The sequence below is a fragment of the Salarias fasciatus genome, chromosome 19 (genome assembly GCF_902148845.1).
Source record: "Salarias fasciatus chromosome 19, fSalaFa1.1, whole genome shotgun sequence".
Lineage (NCBI taxonomy): Eukaryota > Metazoa > Chordata > Actinopteri > Blenniiformes > Blenniidae > Salarias > Salarias fasciatus.
Genome location: NC_043763.1, coordinates 5,606,309 through 5,629,452, shown reverse-complemented (window position 1 = coordinate 5,629,452; position 23,144 = coordinate 5,606,309). Strand labels below are relative to the sequence as shown.

The window sequence follows — 23,144 nt, the reverse complement described above, 5'->3', positions numbered from 1 at the left end:
TTTGTGGGATAAAATAAAATTCTTCACAGTTATAATCAGGAAATGTGCTTGAATAGATAAATCTATAACACCTATTTAAAAACACCAACTTTATACCTTTTAATTGACTGTCATTCCAACTCTCAGGAAAATTAGTTCATTGAAATAGATCCCCATCAAAGAATGTACAACACTTTTCCTGGAGATTTATGGTTTTGCAGACAGCTCTTATTTGGACTTGTGTGAACCACTTAGCCCCGCCCCTGGTCCCCGGAACAAGATCGGGTCCTATTTAAGGGGCTCTCCTCACCCTCAGCCTTCGTCCCAGTGGAAGCATCCGTGTCCCAGTGCACCTTGGTGAGTACATTTCGCGCCTTGCCTGAACTGGTGATAACATACGCCATTAGATTCAGACTATTAGCTTTTGCTTGTTTCAATGGGTTCACTGTTCACATCTTTAAGTTAATGATGAATGAATGAATGGATGGATGGATGGATGCTGTGGTTTGGACCTCTTTATTTGTTGTCACAAATAGTGATCACAGACTGGAACTGTGCTTCACAGTTGAAGCTTCAGGTATTTGAATTAGTGGATATGGATCTGATGAAGTGTTTTTTTTTTTTTTTTTTTGTGAAGTGCTCACAAGGATGGGAAGTTCCTGTGGGAAACCAGTAACATCCAGCTTGTCATATTTGAGCAGTGCATAAACCTGTGAGAACGTTGACCAAATTAACTGGTGGTTCAGTGGATGAAGTCAAAAAGCAGCTGGAACAGGAAGCTAAGTAGTAAAAACAGAGTGCCACACATTGCAGACGGATGAGTGCAGGTCTGGTACTTCTCACAAACCTGAAATAGCAGTAGATCTGTGTCACTTGTTTCACCCCCATTAAGCACAGCGGGGGTGCCCAGCTAAAAATAGATCCCACATCTTTCTGTTCTGCCCCTTTTTTGGTGCTACCTCAGCAGCTCTGAGATGTACCAGGAACAATCGTTCAGTGGAGATATGGTATCAGTCGTTGTACGGCAAGGGGAGGACCAAAATAGGATCTGATGGCAAGTCCAATTAGCTGCCTATAGATAGAACCCATTGAAGTGGCTGGTTTTAGGGTTTGCAAGTGATAATGCCCTAAGAATAGTTGTCAGATAGTATTGGCAGGTCCTCAAAGAGCTGTGGATTACAGCTAATCCATCTAATAATTAAGGAAGAGATTGAATGGCTGCCTTTACTAACCCTTCCAGACATAGCAGGTCACAGGAATTTCATCACATCGTTAGCCACTCCAGTGATGATGTCTGTGATTGCTAGTGAGGGGAGCTGCTCCCAGCAGTGATCCTACAACTTTTTCAAACTTGTATTTCTAACCCTCTCCTCTTGAATTTCAGACCAGCCCAGAAAAGCCTAATCATGTGTGACGACGATGAGACTACCGCCCTCGTGTGCGACAACGGCTCTGGCTTGGTCAAGGCTGGATTTGCTGGAGATGACGCTCCCCGTGCTGTCTTTCCTTCCATCGTTGGAAGGCCCCGCCACCAGGTACGCTCACAGAAAAAGCCACTTTTCCTTGTGTTAATCAGTGAACGCAGTGATTTTATGTATTTCCTGAAAACAGAGACCCTCTGTGTCTTACGCTCCTCTCGCGTTTTCCTCCGCAGGGTGTGATGGTGGGTATGGGTCAGAAGGACAGCTACGTAGGTGATGAGGCACAGAGCAAGAGGGGTATCCTGACCCTGAAGTACCCCATTGAGCATGGCATCATCACCAACTGGGATGATATGGAGAAGGTAAGTGTTGACAGGGAGACTCATTCACAGCATTCATGGCGTCTGACCTTTCACTTCTTTGAGAATCCAAACTCTCGTAATATCATTGAAGCTGCTTTATTTTTAGGTTTGGTTCTTTATTCACAAAACCTGGCTGATGTTTGATTTTTAAATTAAATTTTTTTTTACTTGTTTTTATTTAATAAATTTCATAACTTTTTGATCTAACATCAGCTGTGGTCTTTCCTCTGTTAGATCTGGCACCACACCTTTTACAATGAGCTGCGTGTGGCCCCTGAGGAGCACCCCACCCTCCTCACTGAGGCTCCCCTGAACCCCAAAGCCAACAGGGAGAAGATGACCCAGGTATGGAAATCCATATGATCCATATTTATGTTGTGCATTTCCGTCATATTTATACTGAAATTGAGACAATATTTCTTGAACTGTCTTGCAGATTATGTTTGAGACCTTCAACGTTCCTGCCATGTATGTGGCCATTCAGGCTGTGCTGTCCCTGTATGCCTCTGGTCGTACCACCGGTAAGTGTTAATGTGTTTTTTTCCCTCAGTTTAGTCCATGGTAAATTATTCAGTAACCTAAACAAAACGAACATGCTCAGAAAAAAATGCTCATTGTTTGCACTGCGGCCCTCAGAGTGTAAATTGAGCTGTCATGTGGATAGATTCCTGTTTCTTTCTGGAGGGAAGGTGTTTATCTTTGCTCTGCAGAATGTGTGGCCAGTGGTGTCTTCAGCATTGTGTAGTTTATGATGTGTGACATAGATGAAGATGGCAGACTGACCTCAACACATAGCTGGCTAACTACGGCTCTCATTTGTTTATGAAAGGTATTGTTCTGGACTCTGGTGACGGTGTGACCCACAATGTCCCCATCTATGAGGGTTACGCTCTGCCACATGCCATCATGCGTCTGGATCTGGCCGGTCGCGACCTGACCGACTACCTGATGAAGATCTTGACTGAGCGTGGCTATTCCTTCGTGACAACTGGTGAGAGCTGCGACACCTACGATTAGATTGATTTGTGTTACAGAGGTGTAAAAGTGTTTTCCTCAATGCTCGAAATTCCTCCTTCTCAGCTGAGCGTGAGATTGTGCGTGACATTAAGGAGAAGCTGTGCTACGTGGCGCTTGACTTTGAGAATGAGATGGCCACGGCTGCCTCCTCTTCGTCCCTGGAAAAGAGCTACGAGCTTCCCGACGGTCAGGTCATCACCATTGGTAATGAGCGTTTCCGTTGCCCAGAGACTCTTTTCCAGCCATCTTTCATTGGTGAGTTTTACTTCAACTCCAAATTCAGGTATTTATTATTTGCTTTCACAAGACTCACACACATACTTTTTCTCTATCAGGTATGGAGTCTGCTGGCATCCATGAGACTGCCTACAACAGCATCATGAAGTGTGACATTGACATCCGTAAGGACCTGTATGCCAACAATGTGCTGTCTGGCGGTACCACCATGTACCCTGGTATTGCTGACCGTATGCAGAAGGAGATTACAGCCCTGGCCCCAAGCACCATGAAGATCAAGGCAAGAACAATATGACGGTTTTCAGTCATTACCCCTACACTGAGGAGCAAGCACTTAATTAAAGTCAAAATTGTTGTATTTCCCACCCTAGATCATTGCACCACCTGAGAGGAAGTACTCCGTCTGGATCGGTGGCTCCATCCTGGCTTCCCTGTCCACCTTCCAGCAGATGTGGATCAGCAAGCAGGAGTACGATGAGGCCGGCCCCTCCATTGTCCACAGGAAATGCTTCTAGACACACAGCCACCTCCTTTCATCCATACATTTGTATGTTTTTGTCTCCTGTATATATATGTCAATGTACTGTAATAAAGATAAGCCCTTGTGAGAGTACCTCTTGTATTGTTATGTGGATCTGTTACATAAGAAGGAGAAGAGGGTTAGTCAAACTGGAGCAGCAGCATTAAAAATGATGCTGAAAAGCAAAAACAAAGAGGAAGGAGCTCATATGAAAATCACATGAAGTTGCTGTTGTTTCAAATTTATAGTCCCATTTGATAGTGGAATATTTAGTAGCAAGGAAATTTCACAGCTGGACTTATTGCACAGGTGGCATCCTGTCAGTGTACTCAGGATGTCCTGACAGTGACTCATTCTTTCTTCTTGTTTCTGTATTTCTTTGGGTCTCATTGCTTCCTCATGGCCAGGTCGTCATTGTGAATGAGAACTAGATTTCAGTTCAACCGTCTGATAAATTAAGAAAAAAAAAAAGGAAAAATCCAAGAAGATGGTTAGTTAAAATGAAGTCTAAGGAAAATTACGATTTTCATTATTTATGTATTTTTGGTACTCCATTTTAGGCAGTCCAGAGGTAGATTGACAGCTTATTTTGTAAATAAACTTACAACACTACAAGTTTATTTCACTTATTTATAAAATTCTAGTTTACAAAACGGGTATTCTTCTTTTTATCAGTACGCTTAATTTCCAACACAGAATCAACCGGATGTTTTAACGACCGATGCAGTTACAGATACAGTATTTTGCACCGCCCAGTGGAGCTGCCTTGGTCACGCGCACAAAGAGGAACGCCATTCGAACAAATTTCGTCCAATCAGAGCGCAGGACGCCGGGAGCGCCTCTGTTTGAATGCAGTGCGGAAACAGCCGAGAGGAAGGAGAAGGAGTAGCAGAGGAAACGTAGCACGATGCAGTTAGCACGGCTAACGATTAAAGTCAGGTAATTTAACTCAGCTCACTTTATCGGAATGTTTTATATATACAACTTTAACGGTGTTGAATGTTGATTTTGTATTTCGCTGGGTTAGTAAGTCGGGTAAAAACACAAACGCGACTGGCCTGCCTCTGTGGTTAGCCTGCTAACTGCATCGTATCGAAGTCTTTAGGCGCTCCATAATGTAGCGTTTGTCTTATTAAAACAGATTTATTTTATTTTTTTCTATTGGGAAAACAGTCGTAGGGTTTCTTGTAAGCAAATAGGAACCGCGAGAGAACGATATAAGGACAGAGAAAGTGATTACGTTAGTGAGATTGGGATATAATCTGTTGTCGGATGATTTTTTGACCCTGGCAGATTAGAGGAATTCATCTGTATGCACCTGGGACGTCTTTATAGGTGATATTTTAGAGGAGAAATGAAAGTGATGGAGAAAAATGTGATACGACTGGTGGCTGTGCAGCAGCTCCGCGCTGCTTATGGCATCAAGACAAAGAACTGGAACAAAAACAAAGCAGCCGTCTGCAAGGCAAGCGCCAGCAACTCGGTGAGTTAAAACCATCTTTTAACACCACCTTTTCTTTTTTTATATGCTTCAGTATCCCACTAAACCTGTGCACTGGATATATAACGTCAGTCTATGAAGTATCAAGTTCACAGCATTTGACTTGGTTGCAGTATTGTTCAGTCAGTTGAATAAAATTAGCATATTGGTGAAAGCAAACCCATTGGTTCACAGAGCTCTGTCGCCCTGTCAGTCCTTCAGGATGCTTTGTTTGGCTGTGCAACTGATTGTTCATACCCCAAACCTCTTTCCCACCAATTCAAACCAAAATCCAACAAGGCACAATGTTTTCATCTACATGATGGGATGGGATGTTACTTTAACGGATTTGGACATTTGTGTGAATAGAAAGTTCTATGTTCTGCCCTTGTAGTGTTTGAGTCAAAAGCGAGTTGCTGTTTACTCTGGTTTCTTTGCAGTTGACTCACAGAGGTCACATGTTTTTTTCTAATGTGATAAATGCCTGCTGTACTTCTGCATTTGTCTGAGGAAAGAGGTGGAATAACTGCAGCTCAGGCTGACCAATAAATGAAATGGAGAAGCCCTGTAGCAAAAAAGAAAAAATGTTATTGTTGTTGGAAATAATTTTGGTTTATGTAACATTTATGGCTGTTCTTTTGAGCAAAGGAATGTTTGTCCTACCAATGCAATTAAAAGAAGATCTTTGCTGTGCATACAGAACAGAAAAACCTTGATGTTATTGACATATTAGAGCAAAGTTGTAGGTGTTTCTTTAACCCATTACTTCAAAATCTTTTTTTTCCCTCAATCCCTCAGACAAAGCTTTTCGGTGCTTCACTGGAAAGTTTGCCATATTACAATATGGAATGTGGGAGTGTGCCAAGGTGAGTGGATAACCGTTTGTTGCTTGAGTTTCCAGTCGACAGGCTGGTACTTGTTCCATCTACAGGATCTTTATGCTAATGATTTTTGGCTGCCTCCTCAGTTTCCTTGTTGATGCGTGCATGGTGCTGCTGGCCCACGTTGACACAGAGGGACTGTTCAGAAAGTCTGGCTCCATCCTTCGCTTGAAGGCGCTGAGGGTGAGTGGTGGCTGAGGTCGACGTCGCTTCTGCTGAGAACCGGTTAATACAACGGGGCTTTGTTGTGTCTTTCCAGGCGAAATTGGATGCTGAGGAGGAGTGTCTGTCCACTGCTCTCCCCTGCGATGTGGCGGGTCTGGTGAAGCAGTTCTTCAGGGAGCTGCCCGAGCCTGTGCTGCCCGCCGAGCTGCAGGACGCCTTCCTCAAGGCCCAGCAGCTCCCCACGCAGGACGACAGGACTTCTGCCACCATGCTGCTGTCCTGCGTCCTGCCGGACAAAAACCTGTCTGTCCTACGCTATTTCTTTGACTTCCTCCACAATGTGTCAGAAAGGTATTATTTATAATGTATTTTCTTCTGAATCATTTCTAAACGTCAGCACATCATATCATGCTTTTTCAAGAACCAAAGTTATTTTAAGCATATCCTCCTCAGACGCAGCCATTCATTCGTGTATGTGTGTATAATCTGTAGTGAATAGCAGGAGTTTTCAATGCCTGTTTTTAAGCATTAAAGACAGCTAACTGAGGCACAATGAACTTTAAGAACTTTGGAACAGATTAAGATTTATTTTCAGATCATCAGTGGAGGATGTAAATGAGGAGCAGACAGTCGAGCAATGTTTGTATGAATAAAGACATGTTAGCTTTTGAGGGTTGTAAGCAGGACAGTACTGTTGTCATTTAATAAATGAAATTGTAAACAAAAATACCTTTGCTGCAAAAATGTTTCCTGAAGACTGGTAGATCTAAAAGAAAAATCCTGAATAGCCGAAGGTTTTTTCTCCTGGGTCTCTATACAGTGGAGTTCTGTCGTTACCCTCAATGGTGTAGACAGATTACTCAAAATTTAAAAAAAAAAACCTTGTCTGTATTAACAAACTGTTTTTGTCTCTTTTTTTCCTTTAATCTCAGGAGTGCAGAGAATAAGATGGACAGCAATAACTTGTCTGTGATTTTGGCTCCAAACCTCCTCCACTCTGGAGACGGTACTGAGAAAATGAGCGCCAACACCGAGAAACGCCTCAAACTCCACGCTGCCGTCGTGCACTGCTTCATCGAGAACGCCCACAGCTTCGGTGCGCCCTCAGTCATCTTACCTGCGTCCTGTTTTTCCACCGTTTCGCCTTACAGATACTAAACATCTGGCTCTATTTTTGCGTCACAGGAGTTTTACCTCAGTCTCTCCAAGAGAAGATTCCAGCCATGATGGGCTGCGAGGCGGGCTCCATGTCTCCCTCTCACAACGAGCTGGAGGAGCTGGATCTGAACTCTGGGCTGAAGAGGAAGCAGAGACGCAGTTTTGGAGGTAAGATCATCATCACTGCTTTCTTTAGTAAAGTTGCTGAAAGTAGATTCCAGTTGCATATCTCATGTCCATAAATGAATAGTTGTGAAATGTGCAGCGCTGTTCACAAATCATGATGCTGTGGAAAAAGCTTCGGTCGGCGGATCCCGCTGACTTGGTTTGGTTTGCCTCGTGTTTCAGATGTGGTCAGTGGCGCACTGAATAAAATAAAAACTAACAGAACGCCCACAAAGGCCAACCAGGCCGACAGTCTGGGTACGTACCGCGGCCACAGGAGAGATTCTGCAGCATGGCTGAACCGCTTCTATCTGCACATGAAACAGACCGAAGTCAAGCCCTTTAATGCACTCTGTTCTCCGTCTTCTGGTGGGCTTCGGATCAGACTGATTTGAATTTGATACATCATTTAAGACATATAATGGCTGCCTTTACTTCTTGATTTTCTATGCCTGATTCTCTTCAATCTGCATGGATACAGATCGCCGGGTTCCTCTTGGTGCCTTGACGCAAAATCATCATCAGGCTTTTGCTTTTTCAAACTCATTTGAAGACCTGAATTTTCTTTTGATCTTGCCAGTCTTTTCCTCTGCCACTCCTGTGATTGGGACGCCGGCCTCCAAGCGAAAGCTGCCTTTGGAATCGGGTCACTCTTTTGGATTTTCAAACAAGAAGCGTAGATCTGTCAAAAAGAGCCTGGGGATAGATTTACTGCCCAATAGTTTGTTCAGCGGGAATTCCACTCCTGGATCAGGTATTACAGAGGGTTTGATCAAATCATCTTGAAATCACGTGCTGATGTTTCTTTTTTGCTAATATGTTTATATTTTTATTCTTAAGCTTTCAGCGCTTCCGGGGTTTTGGAATCTTCCCAAAACACTCTGCCGTCAGCAGCAAAGTCGAGAAGACACTCGGCTACATCTGGAAGGAGGAAGAGTCGTCGGCTCAGCGGCAGACATGCTGTCAGCAGGTACACACATTTGTTTTTTTTCCCCCCAATACATTCAAAATGTTTTGTCTTTTTAGTTTCTTTTTTTTAATGGAGTGGTAGAGCTCACACTTTATTAGAAAGTGTGATGTGAAACGACTTAAAAGGAATAATAATACAAACAATGCAGACGGAGTGCAACATGTGTTTTAGATCCGAAGTGAAATCCGTTATAGAAAACAGGAAAAGCTGGAAACATCACAATAGCAGTACAACTCCTTTTTTAAGTATTTGAGGTGGAAGTCACACTTGAAATACGATATGGTTGGTATTGTTTCGCACTTCTCTTGCTTTTGTGTATCATTAAAAAGTTTTCTTGACTTTTTTTTTTAATTCTCATCCTTTTCAGAGTCGAGTCTGGAAAAGCTGGCTGCTTTTCTCCAAAGGTCAACAAGAAAGAGGCGCCGCGCAAGTCTCTGCGCTTGCGTTTTAGCCTGGGGAAGAGCAGCAAGGAGTCTGTAAGTGTGGTGGTCCGACAGAATCCAACCACTTGAATGATAAACTGTAGAAGAGCTGCTGAGGAGCTTCACTTAAATCTAATGTTTGCACAACACTGCAGTGCACCATGCACTTTTTTTAATGTCATACTTACATATTTTAACATCTTCATGCAGGGTTTTAACTAATCTGGGCAGTTTTAAGCCCTTTTACGTTGTTTTAATGTTAAAAATATGAATTTTGTGTCTTTATGAATGGTACAAGATGATTAGATGTTTCTTTACTCACATCTAATGCAGCATGACACACAGATTCAGTTGGTTTTTAGCACCGATGGCTGCCGTATAAGACTCCGTCTGGGATGTGTTGTGCATTTTATCAAACTTCTGTGGCACCAAACCCAGTTGCAGTTTAAAAAGCATCACTGAACAGCTTCACCAAGCTAACGGATGGCATTTGTTACAGAAATGTGTGTGAAAGGTGCTACTGGTGCATTTTTATACGCTCTCAGGTGAAAGAATATAAATTTACTGCAACAGTGCTTTTCAAAGTGTGGGGTGCTGCTTTGGGAAGAGTGTTTTTTATGTTGGAGAAGAAATGATAAAGACAAATGGTTAGTAAATGGGGATTAATTTTGAGAGGAAAAAAAGAATTACACATTTTTTACACTTTTATTTAGAAAAACAACCTGACTGTCAGATGATAGTCCATAAAATTCACATTCCATACAACTTTATCCTTAGTGTTTCCCCCACCTGCCAGAAAGTAAATGTTACTGAAGCTCTTCCTCCTGCACTTTGAAAACCTGCGTTTCATTTTCTACAAATCAAATATATCGTAACTGTTTTTGGGTACGTAGGGCGAGCTGTTTAAGGTGAACGGGTTTCTGATGCTCCAGAGATACATGTATATTCTTGACTGAATAAAAAGCTGTAAAAACCAAACCAGAATGGTGTTTCTTCTGAGTGATTTGCATCATCCTCTGAAGAACTAACCCCGACAAACACATGATTAACATGCGCACGGCTGCATTTTTCTCAGGGATCATTTCTGTTGGGTTCCTTTTTAACAAAGCTTAATCCTCCTGGAAGGTTCTTTTCATCTTTCATTTCTCATTTCATGCTGCTGATAAAGGGATCGGAGTCCATTGGCTGGCGACTCGCCACGCAGGACAGCACCACCAGCTTCCGCTTCGCCAAAGAGACGGAGTTCAGTCCATCAGGTCTGCCCACAAAGACTGAATCCAAGAGTGAGTATCGAGCAACATCAAAAGAAATCATGATTTAAGAACTAAGGATTGATTGGAATCATTCAGCGTTTTATAAATGCACCAACGTGAATTTGCCACTTCCTCTTTCAGGCTCTAAGTACATGAGTAAGTCTGAGGACAACCTGCTGACGCCCCAGTATGAGCCGCGTTCCCACCGGACCTCCTGGAGCGGCGAGACCCCGGGAGGAGAGCCGCTTTTCGGCGGAGGCTCTTTCACCGACACCCCCATGAGCGTGTGCCTGAAGAGCACCTCCATGTCCGTGCCGGCCATCGTGGTCTCCAAGCCCCCGGCGGCCGGCGGTCTGCCCGCCAGGCTGTGCTGCGCCTCCAGCGCCGAGAGCCTGGAGAGCGAGCGCTCCATCGCCGAGCCCCGGACGCAGACCGCTCCGAGCGCCGAGGACGCCGGCGGGAGTGACCTCCAGGCTGTGGTACAGGACTCGAACGGCTCCGCAGAGCCGGAGCCGTCGGACAGCAGCCCGGTCTCGCCACCCGCCGCTCCTTCAGACCATCGCAGCGATGCCTCCAGGCTCTCAGCTCAGCACCAGAACATCACTTTTGGACAGTTTGAGGTTGCAGCTCTGACTCCTCTGCATATTGACAGCGTAGTGTTCGATTTCAGTCCCAGGAATAAGGACGATGAAGGTTCTCTCTGTGTGGCTGAGGGCTCCACGGTGGAGCAGAGCGACGGGGAGGCCGAGCCGGTGAACTGCAGCAGGCTGATCGACGCGCTGGACATTCAGAGTCCCGCTCGCTTCAAACTGGGGGTCTCCTCCTCCACCCCCTGCAAGTCGAAGCTGCAGCTCGGGACTCCTCCGAAAGCCGGTACTGAAATCAGGACTGTACTTTCCAAGGAAGCTTTTTCTCCAGCCAAAGTCCAAATCCAGAGTCCCTACTCGCTGCGCAGCTCGGAGGCTGAAAAGCGGCGAGTGGCGGATCACATTCAACACTTCAACAAGCTCACCCTTCACTCCCCCCGGAGCTCCAGGGCGAACGAAGCCAAGTCGCCGCTCAAGTTCCACCGCACCCCCGTGCGGCAGGCCGTCCGCAGGATCAACTCCCTGCTGGGCTCCAGCTGCAGACCCACGAGACTCGCCGGCCCCCCCAACAGCCAGAGCGCTCAGGTGGCGAAGGCCCTCAGCCTGGAGAGCGGCCTCTCGCCTCGCCCCCCGCAGCAGCAAACGCAGGCCAAGAGCAAGAAGAAGCCGCCTCCAGTCCCTCCCAGGAAGCGCAGCAGCCTGGGCCCAAAAGCCAAGCCCTGCGCTCTGGAAGACGTGACCAACAAGGTCCAACCAAAGACCAGAGCGGAGGCTGCCGACCCCCCGGGAGCCGCCAAGCCTTTAGCTCAGCAGCTGGCAGAAAAGGACATGAACCATTACAGAGGTTCTCCCAGAAACCCCCTCAACCAGGTGCGGCTGCTCTCCGCTACCAAACCTGTCAGTTTCTAACACGCCTGCTTCCTTCGAGTCAGCTTATCAGAGCAGAGGTGAAGAAAATCCAGACATCATGGCACAAAGTCGGCCCATTCTCTGACCAGCTGGATCGCTCCGACCTGGAGTCGCTTCGTAACATTCCTGAGCTCCAAGGCAGCGGGAAAGCAGCAAATTTTCCGATTTCTATGCAGGAGCCCGTCTCGTACAGCCGTTCAGCATGAAACGGGCCGAGTCCTCGCCGTTTTCAGGGTCTTAATTTATTATCCGGCCGCGTTCGGGCCTCGTTGGGAGATCTCGATATGCCTTACAGTGGTTTCACCGCAGTGAAACGACTTTATGAGTGAAACGTACGACTGCATGTTAGGTAGAGTTTAGATGGTAGAGTGCGGACTAATTAATGTAAACTGTGATTGGTGGGATGACTGGTAAAGCTGAGTGCTTATTTATGCCTTTTCAACTATTTTTCTAGATGTATTGAAAGTAAAAAAAAAAAAGCAAAAAAACAAACTGAAGTTGACTGAAAAGAGAACTAAAGCTGTTTTATTTTCATACCTTTTTTGTCATCACTAAGAAAAAATAAAGCATATTTTGTCGGATTTTTTTTTTTAAACAAGCCAAACAGTATTGATTGATTTCCAAAATGTCTCATATGAACTGCTGCAGATAAATAAAGTTTTAACAGCTTTTAAATGTTTCCAGCTTATTTGGTGAATTGTTGGAACGTTTTGATCCACTAGGGGGCGCCAGACAGTCAGTTAACTTGCTCCTTTTTCCTACAGCCTGAAGCTGAGATCAGTTTCAACCAGGTTAGTTTTCACCTTTGACCTCCTTGCCAAACTTACCGCTGATGCATCAGTAAAAACCTTCTGAGCAGCTTTTCTAGTTGAACCAGCCTTTTTTTTCCCTCCTTCTTCTTCAACTGGTACTTGTAAACAAAAACAAGATCATAAAAGCTTGCAGCTGCTTTGAAACATGCAGACACTTCCAGCCTTGGTGATTTATGAAAAGGATAATTGCTCAACATTTTCAGTAAACCCTGTTGCTCTGATGGGGGGAAAAAGGTGGAAATCATTCTGCAGGAGTGGCTTGAAGTGAGAATGGAGAATGAGTTAGATTGAGAATTGTCTTAATATTGAGTGTGGAGGGACGTGGGTTCGAATCCGGACTGTTGCTAAAAGGTTAAATACTGCAGGTTGTAAAATGGCGCAGCTGAATTCTAAAATCTATTGAAAAAATTCTATTGCATTAATTATCTATTTTTTTCTCATTCTATTGCTAATAGTGGCCATGATAAGAAACTTATTTTCCAATATATTTTATATTATTCATTTTATTACTGCAGGTAATATTAGCATTACAATTTATTTCAAGTCATTCCGAATGTCCTAGCTGCCTGATTGAAAATCCTTTTTATTTTTATAGTATCTTTTGCAAAATAACAGTTCATGAAGCACTGCATCTCCATATGCATGCTTCCAGTTTTGGCAACACAAAACGAGCAATTAACCACGAACAACTCAAATAAATGACTTAACAGATGATGCATTCACACGATTGTGTGGTGATACAAGTGTGCAAATAAACAATACTTTTAAAAAGATGAACTCAAGCACAGAGGACCTCTGGTGAATCAGAGATTTCTCTGTGTGCCTGCATTGAATTTAAGCTTCATGCGACTCAGTAAACAAAGAGATGAAGGTTCGCTGCTTTTTCTCAGACCTGCTCCTCCGTAATCCATGAAGTCATAGTCACTTATTTTCGGTTTTGGAAGTCCAGACGCTCTTATGGGATGCAGGTGATGCATCTCGGTGTTGTGAATCACGAGGGCCCGCGCTCAGAAACGTGTCAGCTGGATTCACGGACGCGATGATAACTCCTGCTAGTTTGTGTTTGGGGACATGAACTCCTTTCAGGGTTCGGTGTTATGAAATTTGGCGTAGCATTGTCGTCACGCTTCCTTAATAATAAAAAAAAAATAATCAAGCATTGTACTTTTTCCATGTGCGCACAAGCTCCAGCTCCTCTCCTCCTCCTCCTGCTCCACCCCCCCTCCTCCTCCTCCTCCTCCTCCTCCTCCTCCTCCTCCTCGGTTGTCTGTTTTCTTGAAGTGTTGAGGGGGTGGATAGTCTTGATTTTCTCTTGCATCGTGCTTAGCCAATAACGGTTGTGCACATCTCAGCTGGCAGACATTTAAAAGGGAGACAGTCCGGCGCTGGAGCAATTTGTATTAAACCCCCCTGGCCCCTGTCTATGGAGCGGTTAGTCTCCCACCCATCCACAGCTCCACCAGAGTACAGTCCACAGCTTTAGGCGCCGCGGAGAACCGACAGGATCACACCATCACACTTTGGAGCAGAGGACACAGGCACAGGTGAGTTCATTTGGAAGCATCCACTCTCAAATTTTAAATAAAAAAGTGCAACATTGGGCACATTGTACTTCATGATTGTTGTGCGCACATACATGAGGTAGTCCGTGTGTTTCCTTTGCATGTTTCATGAATTATGAGAGCAAATTTTTTGTTTTTGTTTTTGAATTGAATTTTCTTTTTGTTTTTTTTCTTCAAAAGTAATTTCCAATGTGTTGTTGAACAAAGATAAAAGAGGGAAAATGTTCGGTCCGTGCGTTTTTTACGCAGCGTAAAAGCTTTGACAGCTGTGCGTAACCCGTCAAGAGCCGCCTCGGTGTAGATGAATTATTTTCTTCTCTTCTCCCCAAAGGATGGCCAACGCGACGCGCATATTCTGCAGTATGGTTTTCATCATCGGGTTGCTGTCCTCTCCTGTGGATTCAAAAAGAAACCGAGGTTCACAAGGCGCCATTCCTCATCCTGACAAAAACAACCCAAACGAATCGGAGCAGCAACCGCAGCCTCCGCAGGCGGGCTCCGGGTCCCGGCAGAGGCCCGGCTCGTCCTCACCGGCCGACGAGGTGCTGGAGTCCAGCCAGGAGGCTCTGCACGTGACGGAGCGCCAGTATTTGAAACGGGACTGGTGCAAGACGCAGCCTCTCAAACAGACGATCCACGAGGACGGCTGCGTCAGCCGCACCATCATCAACCGCTTCTGCTACGGACAGTGCAACTCCTTCTACATCCCCAGGCACATCCGCAGGGAGGAGGGCGCCTTCCAGTCCTGCTCCTTCTGCAAGCCCAAGCGCTTCACCACCATGACGTTCACGTTGAACTGTCCGGACCAGCAGCCGCCCACCAAGAAGAAGCGCATCCAGCGCGTCAAGCAGTGCCGCTGCATATCCATAGACCTGGACTAGACACGCCGCGTGGGCAGGATTGTTGATAGTACTTTCTCTGGTTGTCGCGCAGCCAAGAACACGTGCCTTTCTCCATCTGGAGATGTGCGCCACATCCTCTGACATGTTCGATTCCCCTCCGAGCCGCATTACTCCGCACCGGGTTGAAAACAAGCGCCACCGCACGGAGACCCCGCACGTTTTTACGCACGGCTTTCTCACCCCAGTAGGACTGCACAACCCCGGTTTTTTTTAATTTTATTTTCTTTTAATTTAATACTCCACTGCTCCAAACACTGCTGTGGCAGGAGACCCCCCCCCCCCCCCCCCCCCCCTCCGTCACGACCCTGTATTTTTCTACCTGTTTATATCTATATATGTATAGTTGCTGAACTGGATGTTTCCACTGTGTGGAATTTGATGAATGGCTTTATGCGTAAATGAAAACTTGACTTTATTTCGACATTTCAAGAATCGTTCAAGGTTAAACCAAATTGATTTCTGTGAATTTCGATTTTTTTTTTTTTATGTCCACCTGTATTTGTTTTAAGCCGGCAGCCTACTTTAAATAAATAAAGAGCTAATAGGCTTTTTTCTCCTTAGTTTATATGGACGGTGTACAGTGATGATTTATAGTTTACAGATTAAATAGATGCGAATCCCACTTTGATGTAACCGTTTTTGTTTATTCCTTTGATTAAATTATCCCAAAAAACTAAATAAATGGATGCTGGAATACTGTGCATATGATTTGATTTGAAATCATTGTGTAGGAAAATGTGTCAGACTAATCATCTCTCCTGCACGCAGCCAGACAACCAGACTGTGGAAAACAGTTCATGAGCTGCTCATCCTCAGTTCCTCTTTGAAAAATGTTACTCCATCGATTCTAGCATTGCAGGTCAGATGAAAGTGGAGTATCCTGCATGTTCTGTACAAACCGACCAAATCCAACTTCAATGAGAAAAACACATATGAGTGGCATTATTACCCATCCTGTCTGACTTATTGATTTTTGACGTATTTTTTTTTATGTATGATTATTCTGTTGTGTTAAATTAAAGTTGGAAATCTAATGAAAAAAAAAAAAAACTCCCAAAAGAGCACTTTTAGAGTGTTTTGGGCAGCCACCACTTGATTCATACAGTTTTAGCTTCATCCGTGCCAAACTGTGTGTTTTCTTGGCACAAATGCTTCCAGTTTGAATCATGTACTTTAAAATGATCCCATTATGTCAAATATTAATAATGATGGAGATAATCCAGACGAGACTGTCTCTCTTATTTCATGTTAATGAAAGGCCGACAGACAGACACCAACATATCTTTACTCAATCAACTATAAATCCGACAAATTCCTCTTTAAACAAAGATAATTATTTTATTCGGGGAGACTTCCTGGAACAGTTTAATGTTCTGAAAGTTTTTATTCTGACTCACAGTTTATCAAACAGCTCGGCTGTTTAACGAATCATTAAATGCCCCTTTGATGACTCAGGTTTCTTTCATTCACTCGGCGGAAAAGAAAGAACACAAACAAGAGAAAGTGCGAGTTCCACATCCACCATCCGGCACCAGCGCGGCTCACCGGCCATCCAGTAGTTTATTCTTGAAATTTAAAACAATTCCATAAAATTACAGAGCACCTACATGAGAGCTACTGACGGATACAGGATCTGACGTACTGTACATCACTACAGGCTCCACCAGTGTCAGTTCATATTTCTCTTGTTCAAACCCCCCTGGAGTAAAATATACTTTCAAGATAGTTTATTTTTTTTTAAATACAAAATAAATGGCACATGTGAACCACTTTGGAGGTTAAAAAAAAGGTGCAGCTTCATGGGTATTCTGATGGCCGAGGTCTGTCTGAGGTATAGCAACGGACGTGGCTCGAGGTGACGAATGCTAAATGTTCTTGATACCGACGAAATGCGAACCCTCATTGCTCCGAAACTAAAGGGAAAACGTCTTCATTCTTTGCAAATGACTCCACGTCCACATCTGCGCAGCACACAGCGGCCATGTGAAAACACATCTGAGTGATTGATCAAGCAGCTCCTCACTTCATTTGGTTACAACTCAGAAAAATAGATCTACAGAGGGGGGAAAATAAAAAAAAAGAAGCTTTTCTTGGCATAAAATAACTCTTTCCTTACATAAATAGGCTTTTCTTACAAGACACAAGAGCGCGCTCACATCCTACGTTTGTGAAAATAAAGCATGATCTTTAAACATTTCCTCAAAAAATAAATCGTGTTTTTCCTTTTTCCTTTTAACCGTGAAGCGATATAAACCTTGTAGGAAAGAATAATCTTGCATAGGAAACGAGGTGCAAAAAAAGTGCAGGCCTGCCCAACGAAACGCACGCAATTAGCATAACAAGGGGGGATGTGGTTTACAGCGTGCTGCAACTCACAACTACCACGAGCAGGAAAGTGCTTAAAAGTGCGCCGAGGACGAGAGATGCACGGAACGAGGTGCTGAAAAGCAGTTTTGTTCGTCTCGCGTTTTCAGAGCGCGTGAGAAAGAAGGCCGACGATTCTGCTCTTTGATCTGTCTAGTGCACTGAAAAAAAAAAGAGAAGAAATTCTATACATTTTTTTTTTCAAACTTATACACGTAAAATAAAACACGTCTTCACCGTGGGTCGTTCGTCTTCCTGCTCAAATCCGCGCGGTCCCTGCCGATTCGACGGCATGACATATTTACAAGACTTTTAATGAGCCGTGGTGAATGAAAAGCTATACGCTACAGCAAAGAACACTGGGAACCGCTTCCTTCCAGAGAGAGAGAGAGAGAGAGAGAGAGAGAGAGAGAGAGAGAGAGAGAGAGAGAGAGAGAGAGAGAGAGAGAGAGAGAGAGAGATGTGTTTTGTCAACAGGGATTTTCCTCTCAGCAGGCTCTGCCAGGAAGCCACATCCGACAACTTCTGACTATACACCGTCTGATACAGTTGGAAAAAAAGAAAAAAGAAACAGGAAGGCTCGCGGAGGATCCAGGAGGAACCTGGCTGATGTGTCAGCTGGCGCTGCTGCGAATCCCGCTGAACCCTGGAGACCTTTCACAAGCCGGCCACTCAGGGGGTCACGCCACGCTGGATGAATGAGGTCGACCTCTGGCCCCCGGGACTCCCATCACTTCGGCCGTGTCAGCCGTGAATCCCCGCCGCGGGGGTGAAGGCGTCGGAGAGCGAGGGGGGGTGGGAGAGAAGCACTGGGCAGAGGCAACGGCAGTGGGAGAAGTCAGGAAGGAGTCCGGCGAGGTTTTAATATGAGTCCATAAAGGGAACAGAGGGCAGGAGAGGACGGGGCGGTTTCCTCCATGTCGCCCCGCCACTCGCCGCCCCCCCTCAGCTGGACGACACGCCGCCGGCCTCCTTCTGCCGCAGCCGCTCTTTCTGTTGGCGAGAAGCGGGAAAAGACTCAGCGCCATCGATCTGACACAAGACAGAGCCGCTCTCAGGAAATGAAATTCCTCCGCCGAAGATAAATCAGCGATTACCAAACTGTTGGCATTGATCTTCTTGGTCTCCACTTTCTTCTCCGCTGTGATCTTCTTGATGTTTTCTTGAGCTTCCTTCAACCTGTGGAAGAAAAGAGGAACAACCTTGAAGACACACACACACACACACACACACACACGGATGCCTCCACACACTCTGAACCTGTCTGCAGTTTGCGGTCAGTGAAAGCCCCTCCAGTGAGAGGCAGCGGAGAATGACAGTGGGCTGATGAGATAATGAGGCGGCCTTTAAAAACACACTTGGCTTTTATGAGCGTGCAAACAGTATTTAAATTACAGTTAATTGTACGTAAGCACAATCAGCTGTGAGTAACGTGGGAGTCGGTTACCTAGTAAACAGTTAAAGGAGAGCGCGGGCGGACCGGTGGACTCCTTCCACTGCAGATAGCGGAGACGCTTCACGTCCACAAAGAGGGGGGGGGGAAATTCATTCACAAGCGGCACGCGGCGTTTGGACAGTGACTTTGTCCTCCGGCGCTTTGAGCCGCGCGTCCATTACTCGGTTTCTCAGTTCCCCCTTTAACGGCCGCCAAGGTCTGCCGTCCCTGGGCGGAATGCCCTCCCAACACGATGCCTCGGGCCAAGAGGAAACGCCGTAAATCCAGACCCGAGTCTCGTCCAGAGGCGTCCCACACCGATCCCACAGCGGGTCTGAGGCCTCGGCACATTCACCGTCTGAGATTCCCCCCGTTTGTTAGCTTTACCGAATTCCTGCTTCGACCACACTGTAAACACATCAGGCTTTACAAGGGGAATCTGTCATGTTCTTTATAAGGATCACTTCACAGGACATGCCATCAATTTAGGCCTTTAACGGAATTATCGGAGGGAGCCAGACGAGAAAAGTCACCGACTTTGTTCCATTGTTTCAGTTTTCTCAACTATGACAGGAAATTTTATTCTGATTCTGAGGTTATGGTGTTTGAACTGATCCTCGAGTCTGCATTTCTTACATATCAAGCATTTTTCCTGTTGGAAAAAAAGGTTTTAGAGGTGGCAAACGCCCTGAAGACACTTGTTATATGAATAGAAACCTGCACTAAACAAATGGACCGAAACAGTCTGAAAAGGAGGTTTCATTCTGATCGCAAGCAGCTTGACTGAAGTCTGATGGGAATGTGGATGCAACACGATCAAAGGGCCGCAAACAAACCAAACGCAGGACGTGACGGGCCTCAGAAGCTCCTGCTCCTCGCCATTATCGGAGCTGATCTGCATAAAGAAGGAATTTGTTGCTGCTGTTCGAACCAAGTCATGAGTTTTCAGTTTGCAAAATATTCCTGAAATGACTGTTGAAAATAGAGGCGTCAAACATAAGGGGCGTGGGCCAAAATCAGCCCGTCAGGAATCTGGTCCACTAAAGAAATCACAAAAAAACCTCCCAAAACAACGATTTTTGCTATGTTTGACACCAAGTGTCCTCCTCACCTCTCCTTGGAGATGTTCTTGTTTTCCCGTATCCACGTGTTCTTGAAGTCATTGCCGAACTCGTACCAGAGCATGAAGACGTGGCTCGTCGTCACTTCCTGCTCTCCGGACTTCGGCTTGACCCCGAAGTAGCTCACCACATCCTGGAAGCTGTAGGGTGAAGCAGATGTTTGAATATCTCATCACTTACTAATAATACGATCATCAGGGAGCTAAAGAAGGGAAATAGATGGAAAAACAAACAGTCTGGATACAGAGTTGTACCGAGAAGCTAAGGAGTGGAGTGGAGCCCAGGACGCCTCACACACAGCACCCAGAAGGCGCCGTGAGAATGACGGCGAACGCGCACATCGGATCAATACGCCTGGATCCTCTGGTTTGATCCAACTGTAACCAAACCTGAACTCTTCCAGAGGCTCCCAGCAGCGGAAGCGAGGCATGAAAACGCCGCCTGCTGCTTCAGATTCCCCGCTCCAACCATGACATGGAAGACATTTTCTAGCCTGTCAGGCGGGTTGATGAAGGGAGGCCATGATTCAAGGGATGCTCTCGGTCCCATTGACACCCGGACGGGCTTTGACCTCCAGATGCGCGGTGGCTTTTCGGCAACGCTAATCCAAGACACGTTCAAGTGGAGCGAAATGGCAGCAATATGCTGCCCAGACGTCCAGGGGGGGGCGTCTGCGCTGAGCCTGCTTCCCATTTCCCGTCATCTTCCTGGGACGCTCCGTCCAGGAAAGCGCCGTAGATCACGGGACGGCGGCGGGACGAGCGAACGGCCGGACGCGCCGTCCCGGGCAGCCGCGGCCGAGCCCGGCCCCCCGCGTGACGAACGGGATCTCCTCTCCATCCTCTCCTCTCCTGACCCCGGGTCACGGTGTCAGAACTTGCACAAATCAAGCAATGAGCTTTTCCCTTTCAGCCGCCCGAGCGCACGAAACAAGCAGATACACAAGGTTTCACTCGAAACAGATGCACGCACGCACGCAGGCAGGCACGCCGACAACACATAAACAAAATCAAGCAGACGTTTGTTCATTTTGCCGAACACACACACACACACACACACACACACACACACACAGACGTACATGTCTGCAGTCTACGCTGCGATGCCACTGCCGTGAGAGGGTTTACTGCAGCACCCACAGTCGGCATTCCTCACTGACAGCTATAAAAAAAAAAAAAGGCCCATTACAAAACCATGAACAGCCGTGAGAATCAGGAAAATATTTGGACAGGCAACTCCGCATTCCTTTGTTTCCCCAGTAAAAAGATTGCAGGAGTAAACTGGGCGCTGTCGGCTGATTCAGCAGCGGAGGCCGCGTCCGAGCAGCAGGACGATCGAGGCACCGGAGCAGCGACCGGCCGGCGGAAAGCAAGAGCCGCACGGCGGCGGCGGAGACGGCTCTCGGGCCAGATGAAATTGAGCATGATGGAGGAGAGGGAAACTTAATGAGACGGAACTGAGGACAGAACCAGAAAACCTCAGAGGAACCCAAACACAGAGCAGACAAATTAGGACTGCATGTCGGGGGAGAAAGCCTCAGAGTTCAGGACGGGCCCCGAATGACACTAATAAGAGAGAAAAAAACATTAAAAAAAAAAAAACAGTAAACAGACGCCATCGTCGTTAAAGTCGCACCACGGAAGAGCCTGAGGAGAGAGGAGGACTGGGACTGCTGATGCTCACACGAGGTGAAGTATGAGCTTTACTGTTTTTGATGAGGAAACGATCCAAAATGAAATAATCAACGACGGAAAGAGAACTAAAAACTGTTTCTGTCTATCTTTATAAAAGAATATTGATTATGTTTTGTATTGATTTAATAAAAAAAAAAAAAACAAGAAACAAAAAATCTGCACTGTTTAAGTACTGGTTTAGAAAGGGAACCAAAAATGATAACCATTCAAAATGTTAATATATTTAAAAGAAACATCAATCAGAGGTAGAAAAAGTCCACTTCTACTACTATTACACATTTTTTCAACACATTAAAAAATTGCTTTAAAATTACGTTTTATGTTTATTTTAATAAATATTAAAATGGTTAAACTTTATGCTCTAATTGTACTCAGTTACAAGTGAATGCACAGTATGTGAAGTATACTCCTATGAAAATGCACATTGCACATAATATAGGAGTTAGAGTGCACAAATATATCAATCAGTCAATCAATCAATCTCTTTATTTGAGCAACAATAATAGCATCAATTGTCCATTTATAGTAGTAGTAGTACAGTAATATTTGAACTGTGCTCAAAAAGGAGCAGGGAGAAGTTCGAAGAAACAAACTGAAAAAAATATGTAAAAGACAAGAAAGGATCTGTTATCCAGGAACCTAAAAAAAAAATCAATATATGGCACAAAATGTACATTTAGAAATATTAGGAATCTAGAATATAAAAATCAGTTTCTTAATGATGTGTAGATGTAAAAAGTGGTGAAAGGAATTTCAAACGCAGATCTGAAGGTTTGAATATCTATTCAAAGTGTGGATGGACTCAGCAGTGACTTTTAACTCTGGAATAAAACTTAATTATCAATGACATATTGGAGGAAGACACCAAATTCTATCACATTAAGAGCCGAGCAGTCATTAAAATCATTCACAATAATGAACTTAAGCAGAATACAAGTGCTTAAATATCTGAAACCATGCAATCTATTTCTCAGGTTAGGAAACCATGAGTTGATCCTATTTCAAATTAAAATAATGATTTTTTTTTCTTTTCACAGTTTCCTGTCAAGAAGAATGAAAGTGTGATCTACGTCTACATTTCTTTACCTTGAAAGTGGATACTTTAAACATGAGAGTATTTTTATTTGAAGCCAAGTTCAAGTCATGAAACTTCAGTAGTTGATTTGGAGTAAATGTTAACTGCACTGCCTCCAGATAATTTCTGTATTTCCCAGTCGAGATCAAAAACATTGCTCCTTCTATTTTATTATAATATGCTATAAACACTGGCACACTGTTCACATTTCATGATATTATACGTCTTCACTGGATGTTGCAGGGAAAGGATTCATCCATACTGTTGAAATATACACATTTCAAATGTATAAAAAACCTATTTGACATTATTTGCTTCGATAATTATCCATAAATAACTGTCTTAAAGAGCATAAAGAGTGATTTTCGAGTTTTGTGATGCTCATTTTGGTAAAAACAAAATAATCTATAACACAATATCATGGTTTATTCAACAATATTATACAGACAAGAAATAAACAGCAGCTGATCGCCAAATCTGAAGGATGCTGAATTGATACAAGATTCATATTAAAATCAAATTTGACTCCAACAGCTGCAGAATTACAGCACTTATGTCAAAGTGTAAGAACTTTGAGTCACTTTAGGAATAAAATAATGATATTTAAGATATTTTCTTTGGCTTTCAAAAGTCAAAATAAGTCAGCTTTGACC

General features: G+C 44.7%; 4 protein-coding genes across 7 annotated transcripts in view; 3 read left to right on the top strand and 1 right to left on the bottom strand.

Moving 5' to 3' along the window:
* The first annotated feature begins 298 nt into the window (after positions 1-298).
* On the top strand, positions 299-3,629 carry actc1b (actin alpha cardiac muscle 1b). The gene is made up of 9 exons (XM_030116412.1): positions 299-336; positions 1,364-1,514; positions 1,634-1,762; positions 1,997-2,107; positions 2,199-2,283; positions 2,592-2,753; positions 2,843-3,034; positions 3,115-3,296; positions 3,388-3,629. Exons 2-9 carry the CDS (start codon positions 1,386-1,388, stop codon positions 3,529-3,531), a joined length of 1,134 nt encoding a protein of 377 aa, XP_029972272.1. The 5' UTR covers positions 299-336; positions 1,364-1,385; the 3' UTR covers positions 3,532-3,629.
* Positions 3,630-4,419: 790 nt separating this feature from the next.
* arhgap11a (Rho GTPase activating protein 11A) lies at positions 4,420-12,158 on the top strand. 3 transcript variants are annotated; one of them, XM_030116821.1, is made up of 13 exons: positions 4,420-4,475; positions 4,872-5,019; positions 5,815-5,882; positions 5,984-6,080; positions 6,157-6,413; positions 6,995-7,158; positions 7,248-7,388; positions 7,569-7,643; positions 7,966-8,139; positions 8,226-8,355; positions 8,723-8,831; positions 9,946-10,060; positions 10,172-12,158. In XM_030116821.1, exons 2-13 carry the CDS (start codon positions 4,891-4,893, stop codon positions 11,524-11,526), a joined length of 2,814 nt encoding a protein of 937 aa, XP_029972681.1. In that variant the 5' UTR covers positions 4,420-4,475; positions 4,872-4,890; the 3' UTR covers positions 11,527-12,158. The 3 variants fall into 3 exon arrangements, with proteins under 3 accessions (XP_029972681.1, XP_029972680.1, XP_029972682.1); XM_030116820.1 differs by having other exon boundaries at positions 4,422-5,019; XM_030116822.1 differs by lacking the exon at positions 7,569-7,643 and having other exon boundaries at positions 4,422-5,019.
* A 1,700-nt stretch (positions 12,159-13,858) lies between these two features.
* Positions 13,859-15,462, top strand: grem1b (gremlin 1b). The gene is made up of 2 exons (XM_030117079.1): positions 13,859-13,882; positions 14,232-15,462. Exon 2 carries the CDS (start codon positions 14,233-14,235, stop codon positions 14,779-14,781), a length of 549 nt encoding a protein of 182 aa, XP_029972939.1. The 5' UTR covers positions 13,859-13,882; position 14,232; the 3' UTR covers positions 14,782-15,462.
* An 846-nt stretch (positions 15,463-16,308) lies between these two features.
* Positions 16,309-23,144, bottom strand: part of LOC115406596 (formin) — a 52,070-nt gene continuing 45,234 nt past the window's right edge. For both annotated transcript variants that reach the window (XM_030116721.1, XM_030116722.1), the window contains 3 exons: positions 19,713-19,862; positions 18,264-18,345; positions 16,309-18,159 (listed from right to left, as the gene is read on the bottom strand). In XM_030116721.1, coding sequence (XP_029972581.1) covers positions 18,112-18,159; positions 18,264-18,345; positions 19,713-19,862 — 280 coding nt within the window. In that variant the 3' untranslated portion in view covers positions 16,309-18,111. The remainder of the gene's footprint in view (positions 18,160-18,263; positions 18,346-19,712; positions 19,863-23,144) is intronic.